Source organism: Ambystoma mexicanum, chromosome 9, assembly GCF_040938575.1.
Source record: "Ambystoma mexicanum isolate Mex_15411 chromosome 9, UKY_AmexF1_1, whole genome shotgun sequence".
Taxonomy (NCBI): Eukaryota; Metazoa; Chordata; class Amphibia; order Caudata; family Ambystomatidae; genus Ambystoma; species Ambystoma mexicanum.
The window spans coordinates 67,514,349-67,532,204 of record NC_090931.1 but is presented as its reverse complement, the minus strand read 5'-3'; the positions used below and the strand labels follow the sequence as shown (position 1 = coordinate 67,532,204).

At 46.0% G+C, this 17,856-nt stretch overlaps 1 protein-coding gene across 2 annotated transcripts in view; it reads left to right on the top strand.

Annotated features, from left to right (window-relative positions):
• Positions 1-7,804: 7,804 nt before the first annotated feature.
• The window catches only part of FLI1 (Fli-1 proto-oncogene, ETS transcription factor), a 298,063-nt gene continuing 288,011 nt past the window's right edge, over positions 7,805-17,856 (top strand). Inside the window, exons 1-2 of one of the 2 annotated variants that reach the window (XM_069614173.1) lie at positions 7,805-8,042; positions 10,599-10,671. In XM_069614173.1, coding sequence (XP_069470274.1) covers positions 10,633-10,671 — 39 coding nt within the window. In that variant the 5' untranslated portion in view covers positions 7,805-8,042; positions 10,599-10,632. Of the gene's footprint in view, positions 8,043-10,598; positions 10,672-17,856 lie in introns of those variants that run through there. The other variant, XM_069614179.1, reaches the window with a different exon arrangement.

Genomic DNA, 17,856 nt, shown 5'->3' with positions numbered 1-17,856 from the left:
GAGAAGTGCAGAGGAAGATAATGAGCGGATAAATGTTTACCTTGACAATTCAGCTCATGTGGTAATAACAGCTTTTACCAGCACATGAAAAATGTGGGGGGAAAGAACATCTAAGGAACGTTGCTACACAAGCGCTCTCATACTCTATGCCATGAATGCAGCACAAACTTTAATCTGCAGAGAAGTTCCACAACACAATGCCAGATTCCTTGCTCATCTTGTAGCATGCATTAATCGATAACAATTTCAGGGAGTTTGGGCTACTATGCGATGGAGATCGAAATGGGCATTTCCGTTCCAGGGTGATTATATCAAGACATCACAAATGGAGAAGCAACCAGGGTGGGAGAGCAAGATGCGTGTGTGTGCTGCAAATGGGCAGGAAGAAGTAGTCGGGAAAGACATGAAGACAATGGAATGCCCTGACACAACAGAGAGAGCTGGATCACCTGGAATTTGGGAACAAACACAAGTCTTAGTCTATAGACAAGTAAAATCCAAGAAGGGATGGGAAGCAGGAATTATGTCCTATGAAGCTCACCTATTGAAGATAGAATATGTGCAGGAAATACAAAGAGTGAAGAATGGGTTTTTGATGTTATCTGTGAAACATGCCAAACTGCTGACATGGGTAGAAAATTAATCTGGTCCAATGATGGTGATTCCATTGGTGAATGAAACATTGTGTTTCCGAAGAGAAGGAAGAATTTGTGTAGGAGATAACAAAGGCTGTAAAACTACTGTCACGATCCACTTCCTGAAACCCCCCTGGCAGGTCCATGGGCCAGGAGGGGTCTTGGCTCGGGCCCCCAAAAAGCTTAGTCATTCTTTGCCTAGGCCCTCTTGAGGCCAGTCCTGGCGCCTTTGGCGCCAGGCTTATACTTAATGAAGACTTGTGCTTGGGAACTACTTTATTTCAGTGATAGTCAACATGGAGGCATCCACATAGCTTGCCTCCTTGGAACCAAGCTATGCGGTATAGTGTTTTGGGTATGGTAGCTTAGGGCCTATTTTACCTGGACTACTTTCTTGATGCTATTTAAACCACACCCGACTTGGATAACATGCTTCACGTTACTTTCCAATGTGATCCTCATCGTGTTCAGCTGCATCTGCGAACCTCGGAAGAACAGCACCTGAAAAAACAAAAGGACACCGTTAATAGCAGCAGTTACCTGTGATTCCACTGCTAGCTGCCCTCTGCTCCTGCAAACAGCATCTAAGGAACAGCGAGCCTCCCGGACCATCGGATCTGCAAAAGGAGAGAAACAAGACATTAGACATTTTACAATTGTGCCAGCAGCTTACCTCTCGAGTCGCCCATCGACCAGCACTGCCTTGGGACTTCTTGCTCCGGGTGAGCACCGCAACCTACGGGAACAAAAGACAACCGGTTAGCAAAGGCAAGGCATCATAGCGCTGCACATAGTGCCTACTTACTGCATCAAGGCTCTCTCGAAGCACCATCACCTGCCAGTGAGTCCCAATTCAGCCAACGTTCCACAGTGAACTTCCGCGCACCTAAGGAGAAAGAAAAGACATTATTGAAATCCAAGAAAGGCATATAGTATAACAGAAATAAGACCTACCTGAAAGACTCTAAAGGGCCTGCATCAGTGAAGTAACTAGATCGCAATCACCCACAAAGGACAACACGCCCCTCCCAAGAAGGCAGGATGGAGAGCATGCCAAAACCCATAACAAGGTGAGGAAAGGTCCGGGGAGGGGCTGCGGGCGTACGGGGTGTTGGGAGGCTCTTACCCCAGTTGCCCAGTCTTGAACATTGCCCACCTGTTTTCCAGGCAGAACTTCCCCGCTGATTATACCTGGGAGTGGCTGAGAAGGGCAACAGAGTCCCCACAGCTGGGTGGCATCCCTGTGGATACCAGGTGAGCGTAACAACTACAGTTGATGTCTCCACAACGGGAGCAGGGACAGCCATCTTGATGGATCAATACTGGGCTTGTAGGCACAGGTTCTACATGAAGCTGCCCAAGGTTTGGGGCGGGGGCATGTTCCTTGGCCCTCATCCATGTTCCAGAATTACTGATTCCTAAGAATGACCTGAACATTGGAGAATTTCCAAAGGTGGATTCCCATTTGAGGAAGAGAGGAGCACTTACATTTCTCAATTGAACCAGAAGAGATCTATGTCTCAGCAAAATCAATTGAAGCCTTTGAAGTCATTCCCTGCGAACACAAGTTGTTTAGCCAGACTGCTTCAATATTTTCAACTATCTTCATGCTGGGATCCAGACGATGGCCAATGCCAAATAGTTACAAATTACCAGATGGGAGCTTCTGCACACAATTAACACCACCATAAAGGGATTCAATGCTATCAAGGAAGATGTGAGGGCCATACAAGACTGATGACCCTGCAGATCAGATATGCCCTTGACATGATCACTGCAATGGAAGGAGGCGTTTGTGCCAAAACCGGGCCATCATCTTGCATGTTCATACCTTCTCATGATGACGAGAATGGGACCTTGACAGAGGTCATAATGTTACTAACAAACCTGCATACCAAGATGAAAGATGAGTCAGAGGACATTATAGATGACAACTGGTTTGAGTCTATATTCTCATGGATTCCGCAGTGGATGGCAAACATCTTCAAGTTCCTTGGAGCACTATTGCTCAGGGTGATGTTCGGTTTCTGTATAATCAAGATAATAATCACCCAGTGTAAGAAGGCAGCAAAGAAAGCAGTAGGAATGAAGATCGTGACTGATGTTGGATCAGGGTCTGGACCCAAAGAGTTGACTGGTGAAGACTTCTGGAAATACATAGAGGCCAGCATCAAACTAGCTGAAGGAAATAAGTTCCTGTATCGAAAGAATCACAAGAAGTATGTGGGACAATGGTAATCCGAATGGACAGTGCAGTTACATGACTTGAAGTGTGGATGAACATGTCAAATCAGCAGGTTCCCTGAAGGGAGTGATGTAGATCTGGACCCCGAAGAAACACTTCTACAAAAGGAGATATCAAGATGTGGAAACCAGTGAAGGTGTGGTTGATGACTCGACCAGAGGGGGGAGCCTAGAGGAGCAGCCACATGCCTGTGCAGGAAGTCCCGCCCCCCTACTGCCTACATTCTGGGAGCCTGAAATGGTGCCATGCTTGACAGCAGCAGTTTTGACCATTCCACAGCGAGTATTTGAGAAAAGGTACCCATTGAGAAAGCCGTATCAAATGTATTCCTGAAGAGAAGACAATCTTATGGAGGAGCACCCGGGAGGAATATGAAAATGAGAGAAAGAGGAGCTGGTGACGTCACAAGAAGTGAGGGTGACACACAGAGAAGACTGGCTGAAGAAAATGTATTGGCCCTATAGAATCTGATGATGAAATAAAGAATTGTGTGAAAATTCATATGCGAAAAGAAGGTTGCACATGTTAAGAGCACTGCAGAAAATGCAAAATGTTTGATAACTGTAAAGATGCAGTAACACAAGTAGATTAAGTGATCATAGAAGCTGGCTATACGTAGTGAATAGACTGAAGGCAGAGCCACCATTGTATAGAAGCTCGACACCGGTGTCACAAATATAGTACGTTCAAACCCATGAGAGAAAGATTGAAAGCTGTGTTGCGGCAAAGAATTAGCCCAGATCGAGGAAGGGCTGTCTGGTCTGGTGTCAAGGCTGAAGCAGCCAAGACTGGTTATCTATTCTTAAAGGCAGTAACCGTGAGACGCTAAATCATCCCTTGTTAAGGTGCAAAGAAAGAATACCGCGAATGACAAGTTATATTCATTCAAGACAATTAAATGCTGCAAAATAGGCCGAATTATGGTCTCCGTCACGTGAGCCATGGAGGGAAATCGTCTTGGGCATGTGGTTCCAGAACTATGATAGCGGGTGCTCACACTCTCGTCTATTGAAGAAAAAGAAGATCCAAAGGTAGAACCCTCCTGTCCCCTTAACACTTTGAAATACTGTACAAGACAGTTAGCAGACAGGTTTACAGGCTCTCCACCTATTGATTCAATAAACAAAACCACGAGGCATGTTTATACCGATTTTTGTAAAGGAACATAATTTAATTGCAGATAATATTAGGCAAAACAATCGGCATGTCCAGTGTCTTTGGCTGACACGTTTCGAGGTCTGCGCCTCTTCTTTCTGAGCCTTATGGACTGCTGAAAAAATATCACACATAAGGACATGTCAAGTGTTGATTCAGTAAATGTAGAAATTCAAGAAAAGTAGTATACAGTCTATACAACTAATGAGCACAACAATATGTTGTTCAGTGCGTACCAAGGTAAACAGTGAGCCAGTTATTATAATCACATTGTGCATTCATGAAACCATCTGGATGTATCCCTATTCAATCACTTAAAGTACTCCCACTATCAGGTCTATAAGTATATTGGGCACCAAACCCACCCTTCTGTTCCAAGCAAGCCAGTTGTTTATTGAATCAATAGGTGGAGAGTCTGTAAACCTGTCTGCTAACTGTCTAGTACACTATTTCAAAGTGTGCAGGGGACAGGAGGATCCTACCTTTGGATCTTCTTTTTCGTCTGTATTGTGTGGTGGTTCTGTGCCAGGTCCATAGTTCCTCCCCTGCACCTTAAAACTTTATTAATCGAGTGACTACATTGTGTATAACATTTCATTTGAAAATTGGTGTGCCCCATTATTTCTTGGTTCCACACTCTCTTCTATTCCTATTGACGAGAATACATTGCAAGGCCAAGTTCAAAGACAATCTTCATGGCAGAAGGCATGGGTGATGAGAGATGTTGGGCTAATTGGGTGGGGAGGTAAAGTTAAGTCCACCTTCTGGCACCTGCTGTATGAGTTTACATGCTGCTAGTGAACTGAGTGTTCCAGACTGGCACAAGCGTGCCAACCAATTGTTGAGGGCCATATAACTAAGGGCTGTATGGTTTGAGAGACAATCATATACCTTGTACTTAATAATGATGAAGAATGACTTGCACTAGAGGTGGGCATAAGTCGGCCACCTGAGAGTAGATATCCAATTACAACCCAACCCCTTGTAGTAAGTATACTTAGATCTTCCCCTGGAGCCTATCACAACTCCTTGCAGATTTGTTTTCATTTGCCATGTAGGATGATGTCACGTATGACATGTTTTTGCTATAAGAGTCTAATTTTTTATGAAATGCTTCGAGATCGCTTGTGTGACGTCCGTTGATGTCCGTTGTAACTCCCTGTTTTAGACACTTGATATTAAAGCAGAAAAGTACTTTGCCATCTTCCTGAGTTTGTTCTATTATTTGGTGCTAGAGTTATTCTGCATCCCATCCATGCATGCGTGCTACCAAAAGGGCTTTAATGCTCATGGAAAGTTTATGTTCTTGTATTTTTTATTTAAATATCTGTATGGATGCATGTATGGTTGTGTAATGAGTGAGTGTATGATGATGGGTGCTTGCGTGAATGATAAAGTGCTTGCTGTGTGAATGCTGTATGAATGTGTGTGTGTTTGTGTTGGTCCGTGGAGATGCTTTTGGCGAATGGGGAGGGGGTTGTACAACAAAGGCATTTTTAAACTGTCTTTGTTGCACACTCCCCTTACCCACCTGCCAAAATCAGCTCTCCTTCTGAGGCGCTGTAGAGCCCAGGGGACAGGGATGGTATTTTTTTACTGGACGTCTATCATAGATGTCCAGTCAAAAATACAATGCCTTCCCCCTGGACCCTCCAGCACCAATAGCAAACTGTATGCCTTTTTACCCAATTTTTTTATATTATGCTCTAAAATGCAACGTTTTAACCAATTATTTTTTTTAAAAATACCGGGAGTTAACCACCTGAATCCCCCTTGATTGATTTGGGCTCCCTCGCTACATTTGGTCGCTATGGCATATCTGGGGGAAATATTTATGCCCCTCTACTTAAACAATTTACCAGCCGCCACTGCCCCTGGAATTGTGCTGGGAGCGGTGTGATGGAACCCAGGGACTGTGGTAGGAGCAGGATGGGCGGAAGCCATGGGATAGTGGTGGGAGCAGGATGGGGAGAGCCCAAGGTCTGTGGTGGGGTTGGGAGAGCACAGGGACTAGGTAGGAGTGGGATGATGGAGCCCAGAGACTGTGCTGGGAACAGGTGGGGGAGACCAGGCATATACTGGGAGTAGGGTGCAGCGAATGTGCGCAATAGTTCATAGCCATTTGGACTTACTGTCCAGTTGGCATTTTTTGGGGGGCCCCGGCCTACCTACATTGTGTTTGGGGTGGACGCAGGCCTAAAAAGTTTGAAGACCACTGGTTTAGAGGGTTCCAAAGAAACATATTGGGGGAACATGTGCAGCAGACACGGCCAAAAGCTGTGGCCACTGTCCTTGGCATTTTTTAAATATAAAGTGGGCACGGCCAAAGGCCATGCTCACTTGCCAGGGCCAAAGACCGTGGTTAGCGGGCCTGAAATACATAAAAAAGGCTGTGGTCACCTAGTGGGTCCATAAGAAACATATTGTGGGAACATGTATAGTGGACACAGCCTTTGGCTGTGGCCACTGGCCATGGCCTTTTGGCTAGTGGCCCAGTACTGTTTTAAAATATACAGTGGATAAGGCTGAAGGCTGTGCTCACTGACCAGGGCCGAAGGATCTGGATAGTGGACCGAAACGAAAGGCATGTATAGGGACCACGCTGAGGCCGTGGCCTCCTAGTGCATCCAAATGAAACCTATTGGGGGAAGATGTGCAGTGGGCAGGACCGAAGGCCCTGGCTAGCAGGCCTAAAAGATAGGAATAGTGGCCACGTGTATAGCTGCCACGGCCGAAGGTCTTGGTTATTGGGCCCGAAAGACATGTATAGAGAACACAGCCACCAAGTGGGTCCAAAAGAAACATATTTATTTATTTATTTGTATGGTGCACTAGCAGCCCACGGGCATCGAGGCGCTGTTACACATGATTGTCTTAGTTCCAAGAGATTGTCATACATAGTTTCATAAGATTGTGTTAGTTACCGTGATTATTGTGGGTACACTTACAGTGTACACAGCAGAAAGTCCATGGCCACTGGCCATGGGTGAAGGTCATGGGTAGTGGCCCGTAGAAAAACTATGGTATAACAAAAACCTTAAATTTCGATGAAAAAACCTTACATAAGGTGCAGTTGAGCGGCACAGATTTAACACAACAAAACTCTTGAAATTCTGCAGATTTTGGAAGTCATAACCAGTTAACTTGACACAGTCCCGTTGCAAAGCCCATGAGCACATACATATTGTAAGAGAAGGGATTCACGATGACCTAAAACCTAACATTATGGGGGACATCGCTGGGAACGCTCCAAGTTAACCGGTCATGACTTCCCACAAATTTCAAGGGTTTTGTTGCTTTAAATCTGTGCAATTTATCTGAACCTTAACAAGGTTTTTCCATTGGGAAATATATATATATATATATATATATATATATATATATATAAAGAGAGCACAAAATATTGTTCGGAAATTGAGAAAAACACGTTTTAAAGCATTATTATTGTATTGACGAGCATTGGCGGGAGGTTATGTTGTGTCTGCTGTTGATCAGTCGTGGAGCATAACACATGTCTGGGCACGTGTCATTTCCTTTCTCTTACAGTGGTTGCAGGGGCACACGCGTCCACTCTGCGCATTTCTAAACGGGACGAGGAGTCGACGCAGGTGATGGAGAATCAAGAGCTGAGCAGTCGATAAGTCAACAGGAAATTGATGCCAGTGGTAGTATTTAGGAAGCACCCGCGTGAACGGGAGAAAGAAGTGAAAACGCACGCACGCACGCACACGCACGCACGCACGCACGCACACACACACACACACACACACACACACACTTGCACACTGTCTGGCGCGCGCACCCATTGCTCGCTCCGTCTCCCCTGGGCGCTCAGCTCTCACAGCCCATCTGGACCGACTGCAAAGAAAGTAAAACTGTTTCCGTGAAGCCGCTCCTCGGATGTGGCCGGACGCGGGTCTCTGTGCGTGGTCACCGTCCACCGTCCGTGGGGGAGTCGTGGGCAGAGCAGGGGCGGGGCACTGGTGCCAGTGAACCGGTGGCAGGAGGTAAGTGCACAACTAGACTGATAGCTTTCTACAGGGCACAGAACTCGGAGGGGGCAGGAAACACCCCCTTACTCTGCGTGGCCCCCGCCTCCACCCACAGTAACAGGTTTCTACCTCCGCACACGCAACGTTCAAACTTTTAATGGTGCTTTATTGAAAATAATTAATGACTTAGTGAACTCAAGTCTGATGGAGTGGGGGTGGAGGGTATTGGGGGCTGAGGGGGCTGCTGTTTTATGCCGGCGTGTCAAGTCATAAGCAAAAACGAATAATTTCCACCATAAAACGCTTCCGTACATATGTTTGGATGAAATCAGGAGCTTGAGTTTGGGGAGCTTGTTAAGACACTCTTTTTGCAGCGGTTTTGTGAATTTATAAAATGCGGGTTACAAGGGATAATATATATGTCTTCTGGGTGTCGCTGCCAGTTCAGAAGCTTAAAAAGCTGGAATCTGTTAGGTGCAAAAAAAGCGAGGTCTTATCGGGAACACATTGGAGGTTCAGGGCAGCGGCGGGTCCCCTGCGCGGGGCCGCCGCCACGTAATACACGGATTTCCGTCCACTGGGCCCCCCTGAGCGCGGAGCAGCCGATGGATGGCGGGGTGACCCCTTGCAGATATGGGGGCGGGGCGCAAATAAGGCCCCCGCGCCTCCAGCCCCAGGGCGAAGGGAGAAAAACGAGTCCCATTGTCCTATAAAACGGGAAAGGACGGGCATGTGTTCTTCCTCTAAAAGCGAGTTCCTGTTTCACGACACTTGCAAAGTGCGTTCGTTACAAAATAACACACAAACTAAATCGATTGAAGGAATACTTCTTCATCCATAATTGAAAATGTAATGTTTATTATTTGAAATTGTACGGGCATTTTATCAACTCTACTGTAAAGGGATGCCAGCTGCAGTCACGTGGGAAAGACGTAAACACCGGCCGTGTATTTATCAGTTTGCATAAAATATCGGCAATGCTATTTTAAAAAGTAGGGCAAATCTGTAGCGTGCCAGGCGTAGGGACCCGATAACCTATAAGTAGTCACTATTCAGGGCGGCGGGCGGCCACGGGGCCTTTCTTTAAAATTAATAAATCGGACGTGCAGTTTCCGTTTGCACTCATTTAAAGCAGTACCGCAGGTGAGGGAGGTGGGGGGTAGGGGAAGTCGGCGAAAATAAACAAGGCATTCAGGTTAAAATGGTCCGAAATTATTACAACGAACGTGCAAGAAAAGTAGTCGCGGTTTAAATCGTTTCTTTTTCATTGCAGTGGTAAAATGCAGGCCCTTCAGACCTAGAACTGGGGGGGGGGGGGAGCTCAGACTCTGGGCGCACCGATGCCAGGGACACTGAGGAGAGATGTGCCCACGCCCCGTCCGTCCGTCACTTCAGCCTGTCCGACGAGGACCCCTTGAGTTCATTTATTCATTTATTTGCATTTATTTATTTATTTATTTATTTTAAGCATGTATAGGAGCGCGCCAAGCACGAGGGCAACAGAGCGCTGGTTACAGTCAGAGGGGGAGAGGGGTCGGTGGGACTGACACAGAGCGGGTGCGAGGAGCCTAACTCACAAAGGGGTTTCTTCCTCCTCGGCTGCTTCTTCCCGCTTTGTCTCCTGCAGTTGACCCTAAATTGCGCATTTCTGCTAATAAAAAAATAACGCGTCCCAGCGCCTGGGGCTATTTCGACAGGCCATGCCCCGCTTGCTACAGAAGTTAAAAGCAGGGCTTATTTGTGTTTTAATTAGCCACATTGCAGCCAGGTTTTGCTCCAGACGCGAATAATTCGAAACACACGTCGTCCCCGCATTGCAGTGCAATCAGCAGGCGCGTTCACTCCGTCTTAACCCCGGAAGGACAGGCTGTGAACCCGCAGATGTCATCTGCGAGCTCGCGAAGAGGCGCCGCGCTTCTGTGCGCCTTTTCGTGGCCCCCAGACTGGAGCCAGGGCAAATAAAGCCGGTCTGGTCCAACACAAACACGTTCTGGGTCCTACACCCTGGAAGGTGCCCACGCAGAGCACCGTGAAAGAACCGTGCTCGGCACTGGCCGTGAAGTGCCGAGCGGAGGAGCCGTGTAGCGCTTAAGTGCCGCTCCAGCACTCGCCTAGAGCATCACCAGTGACGCGGGACGCTGTAGAGGGGAGTGGCTGTGGTCTGGTGACTTAACTCCCGACCTTTTCACCTGCAGGCGGGCACCAACATTTTAAAGAAACAGTGTGAGAGGTTGTGCATACGCTGTGAGTCATGCCACCATTGTATGACTGAGGCATGTTCAACACAGCTGTTGAGTGAGCCATGAACTCCTGCCTCAAATGTGCACCCCATACCCCCCTCGCCCCACCCCACTATCAATCTCCTTTAGTCTGCTGACCCCCACGCGCCACCCTGCTATAAATACACCGCTTCGTGTAGGTACTGCTACAGCAATAACTGTCTTTGTAAAGCGCCCCTCGGCTTCTAGGAACTAGGCCAGCGCTATATCAAACCAGTAAATAAAATGAACACACTAAAGATTGCGTTTGCACTGTTTTTCCCAACCCCTAACCCCTTCCGTTTAATTTTAGGTCAATTTTTGGGAAAACCGTGCAGCAGCCGAGAATGTTCCAAACCGTCCCGGACACCTCATCCTACGTCAAGGTAAGGCCCGAGCACTTCGTTAAACAAACGGGCTAGTGTCCCGTCGAGGCCGGCGCCCCATACGCTCCGCGGACACCCTGATATGTGGACAGCCCCTCCAAGTGGCAACGGCTTTGGCAACACAGAGGTTAAACAAAAAAAACGGGGCCGATGGCCCCCTGGTATGGGTTGAATAGATAAATGCAAGTGTGTTTGTGAAGTTTAATATTTGAGGGCAACACAAGATAGTGTGACTATAGTCAATACAAGAACGACAATTAATGTATTCCTCGCCGCTTGCTTTGCTTAAAAAAATAAGTGAACATTGTTTATAGGGAACAGCAATACTTATTCGAATTCGGGTGTATTTTGAAAGCTTATATGACCATTGTGAATACGTGTTTTCCCTCCAATGTGAGTGGACATTTTTACCCAAGTGCCCTGGACTTGATTTCGCCACAGGCCCGAGGGCCTACAGTGAGCAACTCAACCCGTCATTATAAAAATGCATTTATACGTGTTGTCCTCTGCCTCCGCTTAATATAGAAGAGTGTTTACTTCTGGCGGCTTCCTGTTAGCGGCCCTGCTTTAGCGTTTAATGCTTGGCTGCTTAGCAAACATTATGACTGCCAATCCCTTCACAACAATCTATCTTTGAGAAAACAGCGTGTTAAAAAAAATGCTATTTTTAGAGGCGAGCTGTGCACTGTCCTAGAACAATATGTGGGCAATGCCGTTAAAATGTTGTGCAGGACATCTGGGGTGACGCATTTGTGGCAGAAAGTGACCGCTTGCTTCGACTTTGTTTTTCGATCTTCGAGTTGTTGTGGGGGTGGCGGGTGGGGAGGGGGCCGGAGCAGGGGCTTACTGGAGAGGCACACGTCTGCTAGGGCGCACGTTGTGGTAGGGTGAGGGGAGCCAGGGGTGCAGCTGGGCCGGGAAAAGATCTAGGGCTACACTAATATCGGGTCTCGGGCTAGCTAGCCTCTTGGTTGTAGCCCCTGAGCTTCTATCCGGGGCTCCAGCCAAAACAGCCGGGGCTTTAGGCCCCCTCAGCCCCTCGCTAGCGACGCGTCTGCTGAGGGGGGAGGACATGCCACGGTTTTGTGAGGGTGGGAGGATGGAGAGGCTGTGTTTTGTGGGCACGAGATGCATGCTTTGTGTGTGTGTGTGTGGGGGGGGGGGGTTGAGGTGGGTACCACGGTTTGAGGGGGAGGAGAGAAGCTACCTTGCCACCCATTGAAAATTGAGCAGCTGCACTTTCCTTTACACACATCTGGGCCTGGCCTCCCGCATTATGAGATATGCGTTTATTCCGAAACTAGTGCCAGCAATGGGTGCTCGTCGTGGCCCGTCTTCACTTTTACCACTAAATTATATTTGACATCATACTGAGTTTTTTTCCCCTCAATAACTCCGAAGAATGTAAACAAAGGGGTGGGCGGGCGCACATCTGGGTTGCAGCCCTATAACTGAATTGGAGCCCTGAGCTCGTTAGGGCGTAAATCACACAGGGCGTTGCTTGTACCAGTCTGATGTGTGTGTACGCTGCGCATGAGGTGACGCGGTTTCAGAGCAACACCCAGTTGTAATATCAATAATAATATATTTATTTGTATACAGTGCATCACGCCGGATTCCTTCATCGTTTAAATTATGTTATCATTTTTGTTATTTAAGCAATATTGATGCATTCAGAGGGCATTACCATGTGGTAACGGCCCTTGGCCCAAGTTAAAGTCCCGACCAAAATGAGGGCGTTGAACAAAGGCCAAACAATGTTACCGCCTGGTAATGACTTGAGAAGGAGGGCATTATTGATGTTAGAAGATTCCACCCAATAGGGATAGAATGTTCTGTTTAAAACTCGGAAAAGAATAGGGCTTACGTCAGCTATTATTGCCCTCCTGCCAGTCCATGCTCTGCCCTGGAATTCGTATCTTAGTGGGAGGTACTTCAGGTGTGTAGAGAGCTTCGTCAGCACTGCTGGGATCCTAACCTCTGACAACGATTCCTCTCAGAAACCTCTGGCAAGCACTTAGCTTGCTGAGCTACCATTTGGCTGTCTTATTAGTACATTTCTATATAGTGCTTCATGCCAAATTCTTCCTGCTTCTAAGCACCCTTATAAACGGTGTCATTATCAACTAACTCAAAAGTAACACCATACAAACATCCTTACACGTGACCCGTGAATATCTGTCAGAGAGCCCAAGGCCCAAACCACACTGAAAAGGCGCAGTCAGGAAAATAGGGTCCTATACATGTTGCCTAATGGCCACCAGAGAGGCAATGCCCAATCAGGTGGAGGATTGAACACCTGCCGATAGCCTGCGACCTCAGTTACAGGCATAAGTGAAGCACAGCCCTTAAAGTGGGCCCGCATGGCTAACAGGCAGTAATATTGCACGCTGAGGGCACTATAGCTGTTAGCATCCTGCCATGGTGTCCAGGGTGCCAATAACATTTCTTAAAGTTCTGAAATGACGCAGCGTCCACTTCACATGATAAAAACATGACAATAAGCTGGCCCCAATTGAAATGGAAACTGTACTTCTTATAGTCCTTTCTTCCTTTCCATGGTGGCCATTGTAGGACGAGGGGACCGGTAGGCCAGCTGGATGAACAGAGACCGCACAGGGGCATCTACGAGAGGTTAAGGAGGTGAGGTGATGGAGTTTGCAGTGGAGACCGCAGGGAGGCAGTGAGGGGGAATGTGGGGTGGACAGGGATGAGTGGCAAAGCATGCCGAGCTCTGGGAGGCAAGATGACGCCTTTTTGCTGCTCAGGGGGCTTGGGAGGCGGGCTGATGCCGTGAGGCAATGCCAACATTCCAAGTTTCCTTATTGGCACACAAGTCTCCTCGCGGTGTTAATTTTGCATTTCTCAGTGTCCTGATCTATCTGCAAATCTTTTTGGAACAATGTGTGCTGTCATCTAGTGCAATCCCTAGAAGACACACTGTTTGTGATCTTGGCAAGTGCACCTGATTCATAAATTCAAACTATTGTCAAGTCGATCAATATATAGTATGCCTGATATCTGCAGTGGTGATTCCAGGACCCCGGGAAGCCCTTGCTGGGGGTTTATTTACCAAAATAAGGCAATCTGGGATTTCAAGCCTGGGGTAACCCTAATGAGAAACATTGGACCTAAGAACCTCTTGAAAAGGATTGGCAGGTCTGGGATGGCCAAAGTCTTCCTTGACACAGAGTAAAGCGCTCACCAAGAGAGCATTGTCGCTAAGCAATGGCTGGAAGGGCTGTGCTGGCGCTCAAGAGAGGGGAGAAAGAAGAACTTGCTTGTCAAGTACTAGATTTTATATAGCAAGACACCCCTTTCAGGGGAGCGGGGTCGAAAGCCTGAGATAGAAATGTTTGATGGAGAAAAGGCACCTCTTACCACTCCGAGATGCAGCAACCAGCAGCAAACCCCACCAGCCCAGAGGTCAGTGCACTGTGAGGTACTGTGGACCCTAATGAGAATGTGGGAAAAATTGCATTTGGTTCTTTGCTGTTATTTCCAAGTTGGCCATGATCATGTGTTGAAAGCCCGCTGGACAATGATTTAGATGTAATATGCACCGCCAGAAGTCATCTTAACCCTATCTGTTGGTTGAATGGGGGTGGGGGAGGGGAGCACTGAATACAGTTGGTTTCACAATAGTGATGTGCTAACCCAGCGAGTTGGAATGTGTGGCCCTCCAGATATGTTGGTCTAGGAGTCCTACGATCCCTCACCATTGACTATGCTGGCTGATGCGGATGGGAGCCGTAGTCCAAAGCATCTGAAGAACCAAGGTTCCAAATCTCTGTACTAACGTCTTGCTAGCTCGGTTTGTATTTTATTTGCCGGCCTCTGTGGGGCAACATACCTCGAGGAACCTAGTCTTAAGGGTAGCTAGCATGGCTACTTGCCATGGGGAGCCATGTGCTCGTTAAAGACGGAACACACAAGTGGAGTGTGTAGCCGAGGATCCCGAAGGGAGGTTGAGGGGAGGAGAAGTAGAGTGGACAGAACAGCGGTTGGTGAGATTTTTTTAAATGATAATTTTTATTATTATTTAGGATTCTGTAAGGGGGTGGTACTGGCTGATCCACAAAGAAAGCTTCTGCTCAAAGATTTTATCACCCAAACACCGAAAAATGCGACGATTCAGCGGAAGTCAAATCATCTGGAAATTCGCTTGATTTGATTCGCGATTCCAATGAACGAGTTCACCCCGGCTCAATCAATGGCACCCAATTTGCCATCATCCCGAGAATAACAGCATAGTGGGCGCTCACGCAGTGCTGCACGCCCGCCCCTTGTCTGTTATGCACACACTGTGTATCGTTCTGGCTCTTGGCTGTCCGAGGAGTGTACTCAGGGTGTGAGTGTGTCTCACCTTGAAAGAATGATATCATTTCTGCATTGCTCTTCCAAATACTGACTGGACTACTAAGACCCGGCTGCTTTGAGAGGCTCGTGAGGTGTAAAGGAATGGACTTGAAAGAGAGGCAGCAAATCCAAAACAGAACTGGGACATCATGGTAATCTCTTCTGTATTAAGAAGGAGACGAATCTGTGCTCACATTTTATGCTTGGCGTTCCCTCCAGAATGTTGGTTACTTTGCTATATCATCCTGTTGAAAATAAAGGGAAGTTCTTATTTTTTCCTATTGGTATTTAATTATATAATCATTATAATTTACATGAAATCACTGAAGAGCCGCACTTAAAAGGTTAACTTGGGACAAAACACCAAAAGGCTTTGGCCAGGGCCTTGCCTTTTACATCTTTAAGACTGCACGCATTACTTTGTAGGACTGCACGCATTACTTTGTAGGACTGCACGCATTACTTTGTAAGACTGCACGCATTACTTTGTAAGACTGCATTACTTTGTAAGACTGCACACATTACTTTGAAAGACTGCACACATTACTTTGTAAGACTACATTTCTTTGTAAGACTGCACACATTACTTTGTAAGAATGCATTATTTTGTAATACTGCACACATTACTTTGAAAGACTGAACACATTACTTTGTAAGACTGCACACATTACTTTGTAAGACTACATTACTTTGTAAGACAGCACACATTACTTTGTAAGACTATATTACTTTGTAAAACTGCACACATTACTTTGTAGGACTGCACACATTATTTTGCTAGCCTGCACACATTACTTTGTAAGACTGCACACATTACTTTGTAAGACTACATTACTTTGTAAGACTGCACACATTACTTTGTAAGACTACATTACTTTGTAAGGCTGCACACATTACTTTGTAAGACTACATTACTTTGAAAGACTGCACAAGACTACATTACTTTGTAAGACTGCACACATTACTTTGAAAGACTGCACACATTACTTTGTAAGACTGCACACATAACTTTGTAAGACTACATTACTTTGTAAGACTGTACACCTTAATTTGTAAGACTGCATTACTTTGTAAGACTGCACACATTACTTTGTAAGACTACATTACTTTGTAAAACTGCACACATTACTTTGTAAGACTGCACACATTACTTTGTAAGACTGCATTACTTGGTAAGACTGCACACATTACTTTGTAAGACTGCATTACTCGGTAAGACTGCACACATTACTTTGTAAGACTACATTACTTTGTAAGACTGCACACATTACTTTTTAAGACTGCACACATTACTTTGTAAGACTGCACACATTACTTTGTAAGACTGCATTACTTTGTAAGACTGCACACATTACTTTGTAAGACTGCATTACTTTGTAAGACTGCACACATTACTTTGTAAGACTACATTACTTTGTAAGACTGCACACATTACTTTGTAAGACTGCACACATTACTTTGTAAGACTACATTACTTTGTAAGACTGCACACATTACTTTGTAAGACTACATTACTTTGTAAGACTGCACACATTACTTTGTAAGACTGCACACATTACTTTGTAAGACTACATTACTTTGTAAGACTGCACACATTACTTTGTAAGACTGCACACCTTACTTTGTAAGACTGCACACATTACTTTGTAAGACTACATTACTTTGTAAGACTGCACACATTACTTTGTAAGACTACATTACTTTGTAAGACTGCACACATTACTTTGTAAGACTGCACACATTACTTTGTAAGACTACATTACTTTGTAAGACTGCACACATTACTTTGTAAGACTGCACACATTACTTTGTAAGACTACATTACTTTGTAAGACTGCACACATTACTTTGTAAGACTGCACACATTACTTTGTAGGACTACATTACTTTGTAAGACTGCACACATTACTTTGTAAGACTGCACACATTACTTTGTAAGACTGCACACCTTACTTTGTAAGACTGCACACATTACTTTGTAAGACTGCACACATGATTTCGTTGCACTTTCACATGTGTCGTAGGGATGGCTCAGAAACCTAGAGGCAGATGAAGCTCCCCCTACCTTCTGAATGCAGTCATTATTTAGTGTAGGTCAGGCAGCCCCCAGCTGCTCATGCCTGGAGCTGTGTGTGCATTTCACATGCTGCTTTGTGTGCATGTCCTGACATTGTTTTGTTGTGTCTGTTACACTGCACAACATGCACAGCATTCTGTTGCGTCCTACCTAGGTCTGCACTACATATAAGACCCAATCTATAAAATATGAATGTATCATTTATAAAATATAAAATACTGCAACTTCAGTTTAAACAGATTCATTGCACTGAAAAAAAAACCGTTCCACGTGTTTACTTCGACCACGCCATGGTCGAATCGAGTAGCACGCACACTTTTCTTTATTTCCTTTGGGTTTCTTTGTGGTTAGGGTGATCAGACCTCCTGGTTTTGCCAGGACTGGCCTGCTATTGGGTCTCTTTCACCCCATCCCAAGAGATTTGATTTTCATTTGGAATTCTGTCCCGGATTTGGGGAGCGGGTGAGCTCGATCCGCAATGTTCATTTAGCAAAAATTAACCGTATCAGGTAACATTTCTACAATGTCACTCGAAACAACATCTTTTCCATCCAGTGGCAGGGCCCGAACCCCCAACCTTTCACATTGCATTCCTGTGTATTAATTGATTGTGCCACCGATGTTGGTAGCAGGACTCTTATAGAAATCCCAGAGCTCGCTTTCTTTTTAATGTAACATGCTTACTGTCACAGCCAACTCACACAGTTCATACATATCCAGCTGAGTGTCTGGATTTCACAACCTCACGC